Source organism: Mesoplodon densirostris, chromosome 6 (assembly GCF_025265405.1).
Source record: "Mesoplodon densirostris isolate mMesDen1 chromosome 6, mMesDen1 primary haplotype, whole genome shotgun sequence".
In the NCBI taxonomy this organism is placed as follows: domain Eukaryota; kingdom Metazoa; phylum Chordata; class Mammalia; order Artiodactyla; family Ziphiidae; genus Mesoplodon; species Mesoplodon densirostris.
Genome location: NC_082666.1, coordinates 5,282,764 through 5,299,844, shown reverse-complemented (window position 1 = coordinate 5,299,844; position 17,081 = coordinate 5,282,764). Strand labels below are relative to the sequence as shown.

The following is a 17,081-nucleotide window of genomic DNA, read 5'->3' as shown; positions in this document are numbered from 1 at the left end:
CAGCTTACTGAAATGCTGTCACAGAGAGGAGGGGCTGGGCCCAGCCCCAGTGGACCCAGGGTGATGCTTTCAGTGACGTCATTCACTCCATCTGGTGTCCGGAGAGGCCTTTGGCCTGGACTCCACCGTCTAGTCCATGGGACCAGGTCCAAGCTGTCCAGGCCAGTGGGTCAGGCGGGCCTGTCTCACAGGGGTCTGGCCTGCTTAGAGGGAAGCTGGTCAAAGCAGGGCTGAGTCGGGGGCCCCCATCTAGGCCTCTGGCCTGGGGCACAGCCGAGGCCAGAGCAGCAGGAGGACTACATTTCCCAGAGTCCCCCAAACCCCGGGAGCAAGCCATTGGAAGATTTAAATAAACCAGGCCCGAGGCAGCCAGGCTGCAGCTGTGGACGTGTCCACCTCCTGGGTGGCTCCATTGGCGCTGGCCCGCACTGGGGGGCTCGATTGGCTGCCCAGCTGGCACTGACATTCCCTGGGAGCCTGGTGGCAGCCGGAGGTAAACAGCCATGTGCAGTCCCGTACTCTATATTTAACAGCTGCCGCAGAGCAGGAGGGGAGGCCGGGAGCAGCGGAGGCTCCGGGCTTCCGTCTTTGGAGAGAAGGCCTTTACAGCCAGGCTGGCACCGGCCCTCGCTGGGTGATTGTCACCATGCCTGCCTCCCAGAGCCGGGCCCGGGCCCGGGACCGCAACAACGTCCTCAACCGGGCCGAGTTCCTGTCCCTGAACCAGCCCCCCAAGGGGGCGCCGGAGCCCCGCAGCTCGGGCAGGAAGGCCTCGGGCCCCTCGGCACAGCCCTCATGCGATGGGGCCCGCGAGCGGCGCCAGTCTCAGCAGCTGCCCGAGGAGGACTGCATGCAGCTGAACCCCTCCTTCAAGGGCATCGCCTTCAACTCCCTGCTGGCCATTGACATCTGCATGTCCAAGCGCCTGGGGGTGTGCGCCGGCCGGGCTGCGTCCTGGGCCAGCGCCCGCTCCATGGTCAAGCTCATTGGCATCACAGGCCACGGCATCCCCTGGATTGGGGGTACCATCCTCTGCCTGGTGAAGAGCAGCACGCTGGCCGGCCAGGAGGTGCTCATGAACCTACTTCTGGGTGAGTGTGCCCGCCGTCCACCACCCACCCCGCCAGGCCCGGGGAGGGAGCCCACCCCAGCAGGACCAGCGGGGCCCTCAGAAACCGACTGGAACAATTTAATGAGGTTAGGCAGGGAGGGTGCCCCAGAAACAGGCAAGCCTCCGGCTTGGGGAAGAGAGAGCTGAGGATGCCCAGATGACAGCCCCCTGCAAAGTGAGGGCCTTGAGAATGCGGGGCCCCAGTGGGAACTTCTGAGGAAGGGCCCTGCTCTGGGGAAAGAGCAGCTTGAACAGGGGTGCTGGAGGCCGTGGCCTCGAGGGAAGTGGCCAGGAGTCTGGCGGGTACTCTGCAGTGAGGTGTCTAAGCCTGTAACACCCCATCCCATAGGCTGGGGTCCTAGAGTTCCTAGGCTGCTTGCAGGCAGCACTTGTGAGCTGCTCCCATCAACCCCCTGCTTGGCTCAGGGACCCTGCAAGCTGCCCAGGATCCTCCCACAGGGCCTGGGGGTGCAGGAGTCCAGTCTGGGGCTCCCACCCGCTCGTGGCCTCCTGAAGTCCTTACCTACCGCTTCCCTGGGTGAGTCGCTGGAGGAGAGGAGGGCCTGGTGAGCTTTGGTTTGTTTTTGCAAAGTCTTTGTCACCAGCGTCTTTCAGTTGAGCTGTGCCAAGTGCCACGTGGGCGCCATGTGGAAAGCAGACCTTCTCCTCTATCCAGGAGGTGGTGCCCAGCCCCCATGCGGCCCACCCTCCAGCCACCTCCAGATCCCCCAGGTGCTCGGGGACCCTCTGTTGCCACCCTCCACGGTGGGCCATGTTGATCTCCTGGCCCTTCCCAGCACAGCCACGATTTGGGGTACAAGTTGGGGGCAGGGGGAATGGCTCAGGCTAAGCAAACACTGACAAGGGGTTCCACTTCCAAAGGGGTGTGTGTTGGGCCACTGAGAACTGCCGTCCCAGGGGAAGTTGAAGTACAGTGTGGCTCCCCACTCAGGTCTCAGAGCATCTGGGGTGGACACTCTGTGAGTGGGATGTCAGGAGGGGAGAACAGCAGTTGCTCGTGCAGGAGATGGCTGGGTCTGGTACCATCAACGTTTTCTTGTTCTTATTCCTAAATGATATACATTACTTGTTATTAGGCCAAATAAACAGTCCCATGTGACTGGTGCTATTACCATTCCCGCTTTACAGATTAGGAAACTGAGGCTCCTGTAAATAAAGCAACCTGGCCAAAGCTTCAGAGCGGGAGATTTGCACCAGGTCTGAAGATTTGCACCTGACATCCAGGCCTGTGCTCTTTTCAGGCAACGTGCCCTGGGCTTGGGACAGAGGGACAGAGCAAGGTGGCCCAGGTGCTGGGCCGGGTGTTTGGGGGGGTCAGAACCCTGGTCTCATTACCCACAGTTTCCCCGGTGCCCACTGCAGCCTGACACAGAGCAGTAGCTCAAGAAAACTGTGGTGGGAGTCAGGTGTCCCAATATGGGGGTGGGAAAGCATCCTTGAGCCTCCCTCTCAACCCTGCTCCCTAGACCCTGTCTGCACATTCCTTCCGCGTGAGATGATGGAGGTGGTGAAGCTGTGTTCATAATTTGCTCAGCGCTTACTACGTGCCCGGTTTTGCATAAACCACATTATCACTTCTACAGGGAGATGATTTGTCCACAGCCATGTAGCTAGTCATTGATGGGGCCAGGACTAGAGCTGGGAACAACTCTGAACATCTTAACAATTTGTTAAGATGAGGCTTCCGGCTCTTTCCAGCAACCAGATTCTGTGGACACAAAGGAGTTTGCTTCATAGGATGAAGAGCAAGGTTCGAGGTGCCTCCCTTCTTGAATAAGAAGGACAGTCATTTCTAAGTTTTTAAAATCATCATTTATTGAGCTTCACTATGTACCAAGTACTATGCCATGAATGTCCTGTATTTCATGATTTTAAAATCTTTTTAATGACCATGTAATGTAAATATTAATACACCCACTTTACAGAGTTAACTGAGGCTCAGAGGGGGTCAAGGGACTTGCCCACCCCCACATGCCCGTAAGTGGTAGATCTGGGAACCAAATCCAAGTCCTCCCCCTCACCATCCGTCTGCAGGTCGGGCTTACCACCCAATCCACGCTGAAGCTTGTGAGTAGCAAGGAGGCATCTGGGAAGGGTTTTCTCTTTTACCAGCACCTTTGCTGGCACATCCAGGTACCGACATGACAGAGAGATAAGAGCCTGGCACAGAGCAGCTGCTCAGAACAGACAGGGTGGTCTGTGGGCCTGGGGCATTTCGTGGGGATGTGGACCCAGTAAACTGCAGCAAATAACCAAGGCGGGTTAATCCCACAGCTCTGACCTGACCCGCCAAGAAGAGCTGCCCACACCACTCTCTGCCCAGGGAAGAAAGACCATCCGTGGAGCACAAACTGCACGGATCTGTCTATTCTTTAGTCTTCGGGGGCCTGGGGGGCCCTTCAATCCTGGAGCTCTGAGGTTGGAATGGACTTTGTCCTGGTCCTCACTCTGACCCTTACTCAATCTGGTCAAGTCAGTTCCCATCCCTGAGCTTCAGTTTCCTGATCTGTACATGGGGCTTCAGGACTGTTGTGGGGATTCACGGGGAGCTGGTAAAGCACTTAGTACAGTGGGTGGCAGGCAGACGTGGAAGCTGCAGGGCCCTGAGGGATGTGGGGGGCCCTGCCTGGTCCTGCCTGCCCTGCTCTGTGCACCAGGGCGCCCAGCAGAGTCCTGAGGGCAGAGCCCTTCCCCTATACATTTGGCACTTGGGCTCTCCTTGGCCCCAAAGCGGAAAACTCAGAAGCCTCGGGAAATGGAGCTCCAGACACTGGACCCAGGAAGAGTCCCAGGGAGGAAGTTCTCTGCTCTGGTCCCTGCGTTCCTCCCCAAGGGTGTGCTGTGCTGCCTAGACTCTGGAAATGTCAAAGCCAGAAGGGGTCTTAGCAGCTGGCACAAGCTTGGCTCCAGAGTTGGCCGGACCTGGGTGCAAATCCTGGCCCAACTGTGGGAACCGAGGCGAATGACTTTGCCTCTCTGAGCCTCATTTTCCTCATCTGTCTAGTGGGTTGCTGGGACACTTCCCTGAAGCATTACACGAAAGTGCATGGCTCATACGAAGGCCAGCTGATGCTTGGGCATCAATGATCATCACCATCCTCATCACCATTGCCAGCATCAAAAGAAGTCCCAGGTCCAGGGTCCCTCCAGGTCCCCTCCAAGCCCTAGGCACCTGTGAGATGACCTGATCCCCTCCTTTATCCTTCCCCTGCAACACCCGACTTGATGGTCCCAAAGGGGGCCAGGTGACACGGGACCCAGGCCATCCCCATTCACCAAGCCCATCCTGGTTCCCCCATGGGCCTGTCCTTGGTGGAAAATGGCTTCCATGTCTTATTTCCATGATCTATAAAAGAATCTTTATTGAAATGTCCCTGATTATAAAAACTATACATTCTTTTTTTTTCTATGTCATTTTTTTTGGTTAAATAGACATAACATAAAACTTACCATTTTAACCATTTTTAAGTGTATACTAGCACTAAGTACATTCACATTGCCGGAACTTTTCCATCTTCCTAAACTGAAACTCAGCTCCCATTAAACACTAAATCCTCCTCCCCCTCCCCACAGCCCCCAGCACCCACCATTCTGCTTTCTGTTTCTATGAATCTGACGAGTCTAGGGACCTCTTATCAATAGCATTATACAGTATATGTCTTTTAATGTCTGACTTATTTCACTTAGCAGCCTGTCCTCAAGGTTCATCCATGTTGTAGCAGGTGTCAGCATTTCCTTCTTTTTTAAGGCTGAATAGTACTCCATGGTATGGACAGACCACATTTTGTTTATCCATCATCTACCTTCTGGCTCTTGTGAATAATGCTCCTCTGAACATGGTGTACAAATATCTGTTCAAGTCCCCGCTCTCACTTCTTTTGGGTATAGAACCAGGATGGAATTGCTGGATCCTATGTTTAATTTTTTGAGGAACTCCCAGACTATTTTCCACAGCAGCTACACCATTTTACATTCCCACCAGCGGTGCAAAAGGGCTCCGATTTCTCCACAAGTGTTCTTTGCCAGCGCTTTTCTTTTTATATAATAGCCATCCTAATGGGTGTGAAAAGTGGTATCTCATTGTAGTTTTGATTTGTGCTTCCTTAGTGATGAGTGATGTTGGGCACCTTTTCACTATACATCCTCATGGTAAGGAAAATTCAGATGACAACAGGTGATGAAAAAAGTGAGTGTTTCCCTTAAGCCCTTTCCCCAGGAATAACCTCCATTGCAGTTTGGGTCACGGGCCTCTGGATTTTTCTCTGCACCCAAACTAACATATCATATGCTTCTAAAATGACCTCCTGTGGCGTTTTGCCCAGCTTGGCCTCATTCTCATGGCCCTACTGGGCCTTCTGGGCTATGTACCTCCCATCTCGGCCCCACTCCTCCCTTCACACCAAGCATGAGGGGTTCAGAAACCAGAACCTGCTTCCTCAGCCTGGCAGCGCCGTCCCCACCCACCCCAAGCGTCTCACAGCATCCCCTCCCCGCCAGCCCCTGCTCACCCACCTTCCATATAATCTGTTCTGTCAGCTCTCCCATCCCAGCCCACCGGCCCCTGCTCTTGGGCACAGCTTAGGTGACAAGCCCTCCAGGAGGTTTGCATAGCCTGTCCCTAACTGTTGGATCTTTTTTTTTTTTTTTTCTTTTTTTTTTTTTTTCTAAATGTCCATCAACAGATAACTGTTGGATCTTTAGACTCTGATCCCAGACCTTCACGGTCAGGAGCCCTCCTGCTGGAGACACCAGCGCAGCCCCGCAGAGGTAGGACGTTCTCCACCCTTCCCCCAGCTTCACTTCTCATCTTCTCAGCAGGGCTCAGCGAAATGGTCCCTCCAGGCTAAAATACACATGACATAAAATTCACCATTTTTAAGTGTCCAGTTCAGTGGCATTAAGTACATTCACATCGTTGTGCAATTGTCCCCACCATCTATCTCCAGAATTTCTTTCATCTTCCCCAGCTGAAACTCTGCACCCGTTAAACACTAACTCCTCAGCCCCCCTGCCCATCCCCTAGCAACCTCTAATCTACTTTCTGTCTCTATGAATCTGCCTACTTTAGGGACCTCATAAAAGCAGAATCGTGCAATACTTGTCTTTTTCTAAAAATAACTCTTTTTTTAATTATTTATTTATTTATTTATTTATTTATGGCTGTGTTGGGTCTTCGTTGCTGCGCCTGGGCTTTCTCTAGGTGCAGTGAGAGGGGCCTACTCTTAGTCGCGGTGTGCGGGCTTCTCATTGCGGTGGCTTCTCTTGTTGTGGAGCACGGGCTCTAGGCGCACGGGCTTCAATAGTTGTGGCACACAGGCTCAGTAGTTGTGGCTTGCGGGCTCTAGAGTGCAGGCTCCGTAGTTGTGACGCACGGGCTTAGTTGCTCCGTGGCATGTGGGATCTTCCTGGACCAGGGCTCGAACCCGTGTCCCCTGCACTGGCAGGCGGATTCTTAACCACTGCGCCACCAAGGAAGCCCAAAGCAACTCTTTAAATGTGCACAAGTCATGCACCTTCATGGTAAGAAAAATTTTAATGCAGAATTACAGAAAGACACCAAAAATCGCCCTCATCAACCCACCCAGCTAGAAGCACCGTTAACATTTAGCGTGGTGCCTTCCAGACTTTCTTCTCTGCGTATAAACACATTAACATCTTATTTTACAAAAACGGCGTCCTACTGTAAATCCAGTCTGGTCATTGGCCTTTCCCACTTAAACCCTATAGCTATCCTTCGGTGGCTATAAATACACATCAGCTTCATCATTCGCAGTGGCCCCAGAGCGCTCCACCACAGTTTCTCCCATCTGTCTCCGACTCAAGGGCATTGGGTTGGTTTGGGGTTTTCAGTGTTACAAGAACGCTGCAGTGGACATCCTTGATGTGGGGCACGTCCCTAATTACTTCCCAAGGAGATAGTCTTACAGATGGAAGGCCTGAGTCAAGGGAGGCCTGTTAGAAAGACTTCTGAGTCTGAAGCCAGATGCCCTTTAGAAAGTTTAGACCGATATACAGCACCCCACAGCACTACCAGGCTGGTTCCCCAGCTCCCGCAGAGGCCGGAATGGGGGATCAGAGGCCAGAAGAGCTGGGAGCCCCTCCTCCCAGCCCCAGCCAGTGAGAGGTATCGGCTCTGTCTTTGCTCTTTGCAGGGCCCATAGCTACCCCTCCCCCACCCCCAGCCCAGCCTTATTGCTGCCGAGCTGGTCCCATGGAGCACATCTCAGGGGAAGCAGCTGAGCGTGAGGGGCCATGAGGGGTCATCCCGGCAGCCCCCCAGACAGGCTGAGAGAGAATAGTGGGCACCAAGGCAGCACAGCAGGGCCTTGAGAATGGGTGTGCTTCCTGCAAGGAGGGTTCAGGCATCTCAGCCCCCGCTCCGTGAGAGGGGCGGAGAGTGCAGATTATTGAGAAGGAAGGCGTGACAGGTGACGGGGCCCAGCCCTGCAGCCCAGGCGGCCCTCAGAGTAGCTTCTGGGATGATCCCCATTTTATCACCGAAGGGAGGAAGCTCAGCGGGAGGGACATGCCAAGGTCATGAAATTCACAAGCAGTCGACCTTGAGGCCGTCTCTGATCCTGGATCCCAGGTGTGCAGCCTCTGCCCTGAGGCCCAGGGAGGGTAGGTGACCAGCCCGGGTCACACAGCAAGTCAGGGCAGGTGGCGTGGCTTCGGCCCCTCCTGACTCTGGCCCCTGAACTTGCTGCCAAGAGGACCTTTCCCCACAGGGGCCCCCTGCCCCCCTCCCATTCCAGGAGGGAATGTAGGTCAAGGAGCTCAACAGGCCGTGTGAGTGGAATTCATGGAGCCTTGAGTGACGGAGCCATTTGCTTCTATTTCTGGGCCCCAGATTATGCGCTGACAGTGTCAGAATCAGAGTCACACGAGGGATGGCCGTGGTGCTGGCGGGGGTGCGAGCCGCCTGCGGGAGTGGTGGGAGGGGCTGTGAGTGGAGCGGCGAGGCCCCGGGGGCCACCAGCTCTGCTGGAGAGCCGTCCCCCCATGGCCTCCTCTACACCCAACTCTCGGAACCAGACAGCAGCAGCGTGATGTGGGGAGAGGCTGTGGGCGTGCCACACCTTGAAAGGAGCCCCCGTGTAACGACTGCACATCTTCCCCACCCTCACCGCCCAAGCCACCTGGCACCCTTCCAGCCCGGTTCACCAGCCCCAGGCCTGGCCCTCGCCTGCCATACTCAGGAACCAGTGAGGCCCAAGACCTGCAGCTCAAGTGAATGAATGAACCAAGCCCAGGCTGGGCCAGGCCAGCTGGACAGCCAGGCTGACCCGATGGTCCCGAGAGGCCCAGGGCAGTGGGGCAGTCCCCACCTCATTATTATGGCCACGAGGGACGGAGCCAGCCAGAAAAAGCAGATTCCCAAAGGCCCAGATGTGGGGTTCTCAAATCATGGCACGCAGCCAGCCCCAGAAGCCTCTCGAGGGGGCAGGGGAGGGTCCCCCATTCCCCCCAGCTTCAGCCACGGGGCTGCCTCTTTCTTCTGTTCATATACTGAGTCTCTGTGTATACTTCCACTGGGGAAAAATGTTTTGCTGCTAAAAAAGTTTGAAAGGTGTGGGTCTTGCTCAGTTCTTGGCCTGTGGGTCTTGACAGCCCACGAGGAGCACTGGGACACCTGGGGAGGCCAAGGCACAAGCCCGCCTTGCCTTCAGCCACCACGTGGGAGCGAGGCCCTGAGCACGGCATCCCCCCTGGGCAGCCCATGGAAGCACGATACTGCCCCTCCCTGCCGCCTTCCTCCTGAACCCAGCAGCTTTCTCTGGGCACCTCTGCTGTGGTTTACACTTGTCTGGGAAGGCAGATTTAAATCGGCAGGAACTTGCCAACTTGCTGAGCCCTGGTTTTCCGCTGAGAAACTTGGTCACCAATTAGATAGATGACCCACATCTCCCAGTGGCTAGTGTCATGGTTTGATCTACCTTAGGGCCTGATCCTGGTCCCCATTAGCCCCCTCCAGACCCTGGCCCAGGATGCTCTGACTTTCCTCTAGGTGGTGAGGGTCTCGGAATTTGGGCCACATCATTTTGACCCTGGTGAGACCTCAGAGAAGGAAACCCTCTCACCAACGCCCCTGCTTGATGACACCCAGCCTCCAGGGTCTGAAAGCCTTAAGTTGCTTACCTGGGTCAGGCCAGGCTGGGGCTTAGGAGTAATAACAGCAGCTACGACATCAACCGCCACATACCAGGCTGTTCTAAATACTTCACAGACACTAAGGAGCTCATGTCATCCTGTGATAACCCCTGTTACAGGTGCATAGACGGAGGCTCTGACAGGTGAGGGGACTTGTTCTTAATGAGCAGAGGAACCGGCACTTGAACCCCACCTGTGACTCTGCAACCTGCAAGTTTAACCCCCCACCTGTGTACTGCCTCCTCCCCAGGTGGAGAGAGCCTGTCACAAGGTGAGGGAGGGGCAACTTTCAAAAGCCTGGCCTCCTGCCTCGACTGCTCCGTCAGCATCAGGGTCCCTGGGGTCAGATGCAGCCGCCTCTCTCCAGCTCCCACCTGCCCTGTTGGTCCCTCCCTCCTGCTGGGACTGTGACACCCCACCCTGCCCCCCAACGAGCTCCAGATGGCTCCCAGCCTGGGCCTGGCCTCCACCTGGGTCAGCAGCATGCGGGCTGGGAGGCCTGGCTCCCGGGAACCAGTTGCCGGGGGAAATACGGGGCGGGGTGTGGAACAAGGTTCCCGCCCTCCCTTAGGCTCCTCCCCTCATGGCCTGGCAGCCTCTCCATCTACCACTTCCTGCTTCTGCCCTTTTCCCTGGCTGGTCCCAGGGTGGGCACACATCAGCGGGCCCTATGGCTAGTGAGAGGGGCAGGCCCTGGGGAGGCCAGGGCTTCAAATCCCAAACCAAGAGCCCAGACTGCAAGCAGCAACCCTGCAGAGGGCAGGAAGAGAGTTCTGCACTGACCAGGGAGCACAGTGTAACCTGGCAGCCGTCTGGACATGCAACGCTGGGACCGTCAGGTAAAGAAGCCAGGGCACCTCGGACGCTGCAGCCGTGGCTGTCTGGGGGTGTGTGACCTGGCAACTTTCAAAAGCAGGTTACAGAACGTTGTGTGTAGAGCACGTTACAGCTTTTATTAAATCTATGCTCTATAGATGGAGAGAAGGTTCTGGAAAGGTGGCTACCTCTGGGTGGCAGGATTACAGGTGATTTAAAATCTTATTTTTGTCTTCTATTTTGTAAAATTTCTACAGTGAACATCTATCGTGTCATTTTTTTCCCAAAAGTTTTTTTTTGGGGGGGGGGTTCATTTCTGAACAACAGCGGTTGCAGGCCAACAATTTCTGTATCTCCTGTAAAGTTTCCAGGAAAGTTCCCAGAGCCAGGCTGCACTGAGCTGTCATTTGATGATAATCCTCCACCCTTCTCTGGCCCTCCTGGTGTGCCAGGCACCTGGGGGGACCACCTCGTCTGGTTTGCTGGGACTTCCCTCTTTTAGCCCTGAACTTCTTATGTCCTAGCAACCCCTGTGTCCCAGGCAAACCCAGGGCAGTCAGTCACCCTGCAGGCACCGTGTCAGACCCCGTCTGGGAGGCAGGTGTTTGAGATATCTTGTTACAGGTGAGGGAAGTTAGGTGACTTGTCCAAGTTCACAGTCAGGAGGCTCCGAGGCTGGGACTCGCACCCAGGTCTCTGTGGCACTCGCAGGCCCCCACTTTGGCTGACCGGGTGCCCCTGTGATCAGCTGGATGAACGTGGGCCCTTGGCGTGGGCCTTCGTCTAACGGCACAGAGAGGTAGAGCAGCCTCTTCAAGGCCACACAGCGGGGGGGGGGGTGAAGGCAGGACGGACAGAGATCCAGGTCTCCCCCAAGCTCCCCAAATGGGAAAGGAGACCGCCCCTCTGGCTCCGCACCCCAGGCCAGCGACTCAACTAACATTTGGAGACTGCTGTTCTGTGTCTGGCCCTGGGCATGCGCCTACGAACAGAATAGATTTGGCTTGACCCCCCTTCTGTGAAGTGATGGTGGTGGGGAGGAAGTGAGGGGTTGACCCCGAACCTCTCACCACCCCGCGGGTTCCTTAGTTGCGGCTGGGTAAGTGCCGTGAGGAGAGCGTGGGTTGTCCGGAGGGCAGGGAAGGCCTCGCTGGGGGTGTGACATTTAGGCTGAGGCCTGGCAATGACGGAGAAGAAGTCAGAGGGAGGGAAAGGGAAACATCCAGAAAGAAGGAGGAGCAGGCAGGGATGCTCCAACCTCCAGGGCTTCGTCTCGTCTTCTGTAAAATGAGGACAATATGGTACAGCTGCCGTGGAAAACGGTTTGGTGGCTCCTCAAAAGCTTTACATAGGGAATTCCCTGGCGGTCCAGTGGTTAAGACATGGAACTTTCACGGCTGAGGGCCCAGATTCAATTAATTCCTGGTCAGGGAACTGAGATCCTGCAAGCCACGAGGCACAGCCAAAAGAAAAAATATATATACATAGTTAACACATGATGGAGCAATTCCACCCGTAGGGATGTGCCCAAAAGAACGGAAAATGGGTTCTCCACAAATACTCGTACACAAATGTTCATAGCAGCATTATTCACAAGAGCCAAAATATACAGACAACCCAGATTCCATCAGCAGTGAATGGATATACAAATTGTGGCAGGTCCAGACAATGGAATAATAGTCAGCCATGAAAAAGGAATGAAGTTTTGATACCTGCTACAACATAGATGGGCCTCCAAAACATTACGGTACGTGAAAGAAGCCTGACACAAAAGGTCACATATTGTATGATTCCACTTACATGAAACGTCTAGAATAGGCGAATCCAGAGAAACAGAAAGCAGACTGGTGGTTGCCAGGGGCTGGGTGAAGGGAGGGCAGGGACCAACTGCTTGATGGGAACTGGGTTTCTTTTTGGAGCTGGATAGAGGTGACGGTTGCACAACATTGTGAATATACTAAATGCCACTGAACTGTACACTTAAAAATAGTTAATTGTGTGTTGCGTGAATTTCAGTTCAACTTAAAAAAGATGGCGATGGTAACAGCCTGTTCTTGGGACTGGCGGGGGCTTCCGTGAAGTCCTTTGAGAAAAGCCACCAGCCCAGGGCCCCATTTGTCAGGATGAGATCCTCCGACGGGCCTACGGTGGCCCACAAAATGCCTGATCGCCACTCTCTCATTCGGCACTTTTATCTGTCCGGATATCCCAGGGAAGGGCCCTCCAGGTAGAGGGAACAGCACAAGCAAAGGCCCTGGGGTGGGAACCTGCTCGGAGGCCCGCGTGGTTCAAGTGAAGGAAGCCAGGGCGCAGTCGGGGGCGAGCACGCAGGAGGCGGCGCTGACGGCCTTCGGGGCCTCTCTCTCCTGCCCGCAGCCCTGCTCCTGGACATCATGACGGTGGCTGGCGTGCAGAAGCTCATCAAGCGGCGTGGCCCGTTTGAGACGAGCCCCGGCCTCCTGGACTACCTCACCATGGATACCTACGCCTTCCCCGCCGGACACGCCAGCCGCGCGGCCATGGTGTCCAAGTTCTTCCTCAGCCACCTGGTGCTGGCGGTGCCCCTGCGCGTCTTGCTGGTGCTTTGGGCCCTCTGTGTGGGCCTGTCTCGGGTCATGATCGGCCGCCACCACATCACCGATGTCCTCTCTGGCTTCGTCATCGGCTACTTCCAGTTCCGCCTGGTCGAACTGGTCTGGATGTCCTCCAACACCTGCCAGATGCTCATCTCCGCCTGGTGAGCCGTTCATCTGCGGCTCCGGGGCCGGGGGTGGCCCGAGGGGCAGCAGGAGGACATGGGGCTGGCAGGGGAGGGGGGACCAGGCAGCCCCAGCCCATCTCCCCAATCTTGGTTGGAGGCTGGTGACCTCAGGTGGGCCCACCAGTGACTGACACGTCCCTCCCATCCTGCGGGGTGCCCCCTGCTCCTTCAGTCGGACTCTGAGTCCCTCTGTGGACAGGCTGGGGCCCAGCCGTGGGGATAGCCCTGCTCCGCTTCTGCTCTGGAGGTACCAGGTGAGAACCAGGATGGCGGGAGAGGGGCCGAGTCTCATCTTGTCCTTTCACCATCATGATTGTTGAGTTCCTGGCTGTGCCCACCTGACCACAGCACACCGCCCAGCGAAATGCCCACAACCCACCACCCAACACAGGTGCCATTGCCATTAATGGTCATCGATAGCTTAGGGCAGCGCTTTCCACGGGGTGCCCCACCAGACACCAGCCTACAAGACACTTTGGGAAGAGAAATGGTCTTGTGGTCAAATAACTTTGGGAAATGCTACACACTCTGTTGGACATTCACGAGGGCTGGGATTGTCGTAAAGGCCAAGTCCTGTAGAAGAGCTTCCATGGAATCTTGTTTTAATCCATGCTTCCTAAACGTATTTGACTACAGAACCCTTTTCTCAAGGAACAGCTATTAACCCCCCCAGGGAACCGCATTTCCCCAGACGCATTTTGGGAGATGCTGCCCAGGAGCAGAAGGGCCTGAGGCGTGAGCTGGCCTCTCCCAGCACTGGGCCCCAGAGTCCGGGGAGACCAGGTGTCTGTGCCACCACCTGTGGAAAGCCCAGGGCCCACAGGCATCGGTGCCGCTTTGGCCCCCAGGGGCCGGACTCCGTGTGACCTAATAGGTCGTTTCCAAGTCAGCCGTTCTGGACGTGCACTTCATGTGACAATACAGATGATGTGCAAACCGGCCCTCTCCTGTGTGGTTTTTTTCCTCGTTTGATGCAAGATTCCAGGTGAGAGAGTCCCTTTTAACATGGGGGTGGGGAGTGATTTCTTTACCCCCAGTCAGGCCATGGTGTCAGGTGGTCAGGGGGCAATGGGATCCTAGACTTTTCCAGTCTGCCTGGTCCCTTCTCCCTGAGGTCCCTGATGGGACTCCCTCCATCCCCGGGCCCTGCACTGGCCACCCTGCCCAGGGCCTGGGTCGTGATCCGTTTGGGAAGCCCTCACTGTGGTGCTGAGGGGCTCTCCCCTGGGGGCCAAGACCCTCTCACTCCCTGCTGACCCAGACCCTGCCCCCAAGGAAGTGGTCGCTACCAGGACAAGTGGACTCAGGTTGAGGTAGACATTAGCGCCGACAGAGGGTGGATTCGTTTCCTGGCTACCGTAAGGAGTAGCCACAGCCAACTGGGTGGCTTAAAACAACAGTAAAGTGTTCTCCCTCCGTTCTGGAGGTTAGACGTCCAAATTCAAGGTGTCTGCAGGGCCACGCTGCCTCTGAGACTCTGGATAGAATCCCTCCCTGCCTCATCCAGCTTCCGGTGGTGGCCGGCAATCCTGGCTGTGGCCACATCACTCCAACCTCTGCCTCTGTCGTCGCAGGGCATTCTGCCTGCGTCTGTGTCTGTCTCCTCCTCTTTTTTTTTTTTTTTTTTGGCTACACTGTGCGGCATGTGAGATCTTAGTTCCCGACCAGGGATCAAACCCATGCCCCCTGCACTGGGAGCACGGAGTCTTAACCACTCGACCACCAGGGAAGTCCCACCCTGGGACCCACCCTATGCTGAATGACCTTATCTTAACATCTTAATCACATCTGCAAAGGATCTTTTCAAACAAGGTCACGTCCGTAGATACTGGGAGTGAGGACTCCAACATCTTCTGCGGGGACACAGTTCAACCCGTAACACGCAGGATCCTTTGGGGGGAAAGACAACTTCCTCTCCCAGCCGCCCCACTGGGACAGGACAGGGTATAGCGCAGTCCCATCCGAGGGTCCAGCTGCTGCTGATGAAGGGCATCGGATCTCCTGGGCCCAGAGCCCTCCGCAGGCCCAGCCCCCAGGCCTGAATACCTTCCCCTCCTTCCCCTTGGGGGTCAGGTCCCCCAAGACCGATGCCCCTGCAGCTAGGACCCAAGCCGCCCCTGCTCGCCCTCCCAAGGCTTCTCTCTGGAGCCTCCTTTGCGTCCAGCCCTGCTGGGGGTGCAGGAGATCTGCACCTTGTCTTTCCCCTAAAGGAGCTCGGGGATGCCACACCCGGCTGGGCCACCACAATGAAGACCCCCCAACCTCCAATCTTGAACACTGGCTGGTTCCAGAGTCTTCAGAATACATTCTGCCCGTTCCTGTAGATGCTCCTGGGCGGCGCGTCCATGAGCTGCTGAGCAGGAGGCGTGAGGGTGTCTTGCTTCGCTCCTCACCCCCACCCTCGGGAATCCAGGAACCCGTCATCCAGGGCGAATCCGGCTCCAGCTTTGGGCTGGGGACGGGCTGCTGCCCTCCCAGGCCCACATCCCCAGCGGGTCCCCAGGGCCTCTGTCTCTGCAGGGGTGGATGGTGGTCTTTGGAGTCTTTAAGATGAGGAGGGGGTTTCTGAAGAATGGAGGGCTCTCAGCAGACCCCCTAAGCTCAGGGTGGGCAGTGGAATCCAAGTGCCTAACAACCGATTAGGAGAAAAGTCTCCCTGGAGAGGCGGTCGGCATCCTGTCCTGTGAGGTGTCAGCAACACCAGGCGCTGGAGCCCTGGGCTCGGCGCCAGCACTGACGCAGCAGTCACATGCCTTCTCCAAGCCTGGTGTCCTAATCTGTCAGACAGGGACGACAGTGGTCCCTGTAGGGTCACGTATGGCTCGGGGGGTGCTCCCTACCTGGGCACCTGGCGCAGGGTCCACCCTGCCATCCAGGACGGACCCCCTGGGGGAGCCCTCAAGAGCAGAGCCTGGGAGGGAGGGAGGAACTCGCCGTCACACCGGTTCCTGGAGAGACCCTGGGCGGAGGCGGGCAGGCGGCGGGAGGTGGGATGACAGCCGAGACGGCCCCAGTGATGGAACCGGAGACGCGGAGTGTGTGCGCTCCCTCGGACATAGTTAATGTGCTTTGGTGATCGAAGCCAACAGCCACTCCCACTTTTTTACGGTGAATTATATTTGGTTCTCAATGGTAAACCTATTCTGCGTACCTGGGGTAAACCCCAAGTGGTCGAGATGCACTGCCTTTTCTAAATATCACTGCTTTGCGTTGGATAAAGGTTTTGTGAAGGATCTTTGCGTCTCTATCCGTGGGGGATGTTTGTGTTGTTTCCTCGATTCGTCTGTGTCCACTTCGGTTCTCAGGGTAAAGCTGGCCTCTTCTGTTTTTCTGAAGGGGTTTGTACAGAATCCGTATTATCTCTTTTTTTACCCCCCGGTTTCTGTCTATCATTCCTGACCTCTCAGAGACCAGCCTCTCCATGGAACTGACGCTGGACTCATGACTTGGGTTGGGGGTGGGCTGCGGGGGTTACGACCTCCTAAGTCCTCCACCTGCCTCACCTTGCTGAATCTGCATGATGACCTTGCCCCTATTTTACAGGTGAGGAGACTGAGGCTCAGAGAGCAAAGGTCATTTCTCCAAGGTCACTCAGGTAGGATATGGCAGAGTCAGGACTGGAACCGAGGCTGCAGTGGCCTCAGAGCAGAGAACCCTCTGGAAAACAGAAACGCAGGGAACCCACCAACCTTGGAGGGAGGCTGGACTGGTGAAGCGGCAGGCGCAGGGGTGGGTTGGCTTTTTTCTTTTCTTAACAGAGTCCAATCCCACTGTGCTGGACGGCAGCCTGTGTTGTCTGAGGTCCACCTCGGCCGGACTCCGTGGGTCCCGCCTGGACCGGATGTTGGGTATGGTGGGAACAAGGCCCCCCCCAGCCCCTGAGTAGCCCCCAAAGCTCTCCCTCAACGTGAGGCGTCCTCCCCCACTTCCTTGCTCCAACCCATCCTGCTCCTCCTGGAGCCTGGAGTTGGTTCTGAACTTGCCCAGTGCTCTCCTGCCTCCTGGCGCCACCCCCAGCTGCCATGGCCAGTGCGATCACTTCCCAGAACACAGAAGCCTACCTGCGTTTCCTCTGTCGAGGTCACATGGTTGGAGGGCCGAGGGGGCTCAGGGACAGGCTGGGGGGCGGTTTGAGCAGGGTGGTCTCGAGGGAAGAGCACACACATGGGAGTCAGACCCCCGGGTTCAAATTCCGGCACTGACAAGTCGCTGAACCCTTCT

At 56.2% G+C, this 17,081-nt stretch overlaps 1 protein-coding gene across 1 annotated transcript; it reads left to right on the top strand.

Moving 5' to 3' along the window:
• The first annotated feature begins 481 nt into the window (after window positions 1-481).
• On the top strand, window positions 482-13,850 carry PLPP7 (phospholipid phosphatase 7 (inactive)). Its single transcript, XM_060102211.1, has 2 exons — window positions 482-1,091; window positions 12,476-13,850. Exons 1-2 carry the CDS (start codon window positions 647-649, stop codon window positions 12,838-12,840), a joined length of 810 nt encoding a protein of 269 aa, XP_059958194.1. The 5' UTR covers window positions 482-646; the 3' UTR covers window positions 12,841-13,850.
• The last annotated feature ends 3,231 nt before the right edge of the window (window positions 13,851-17,081 follow it).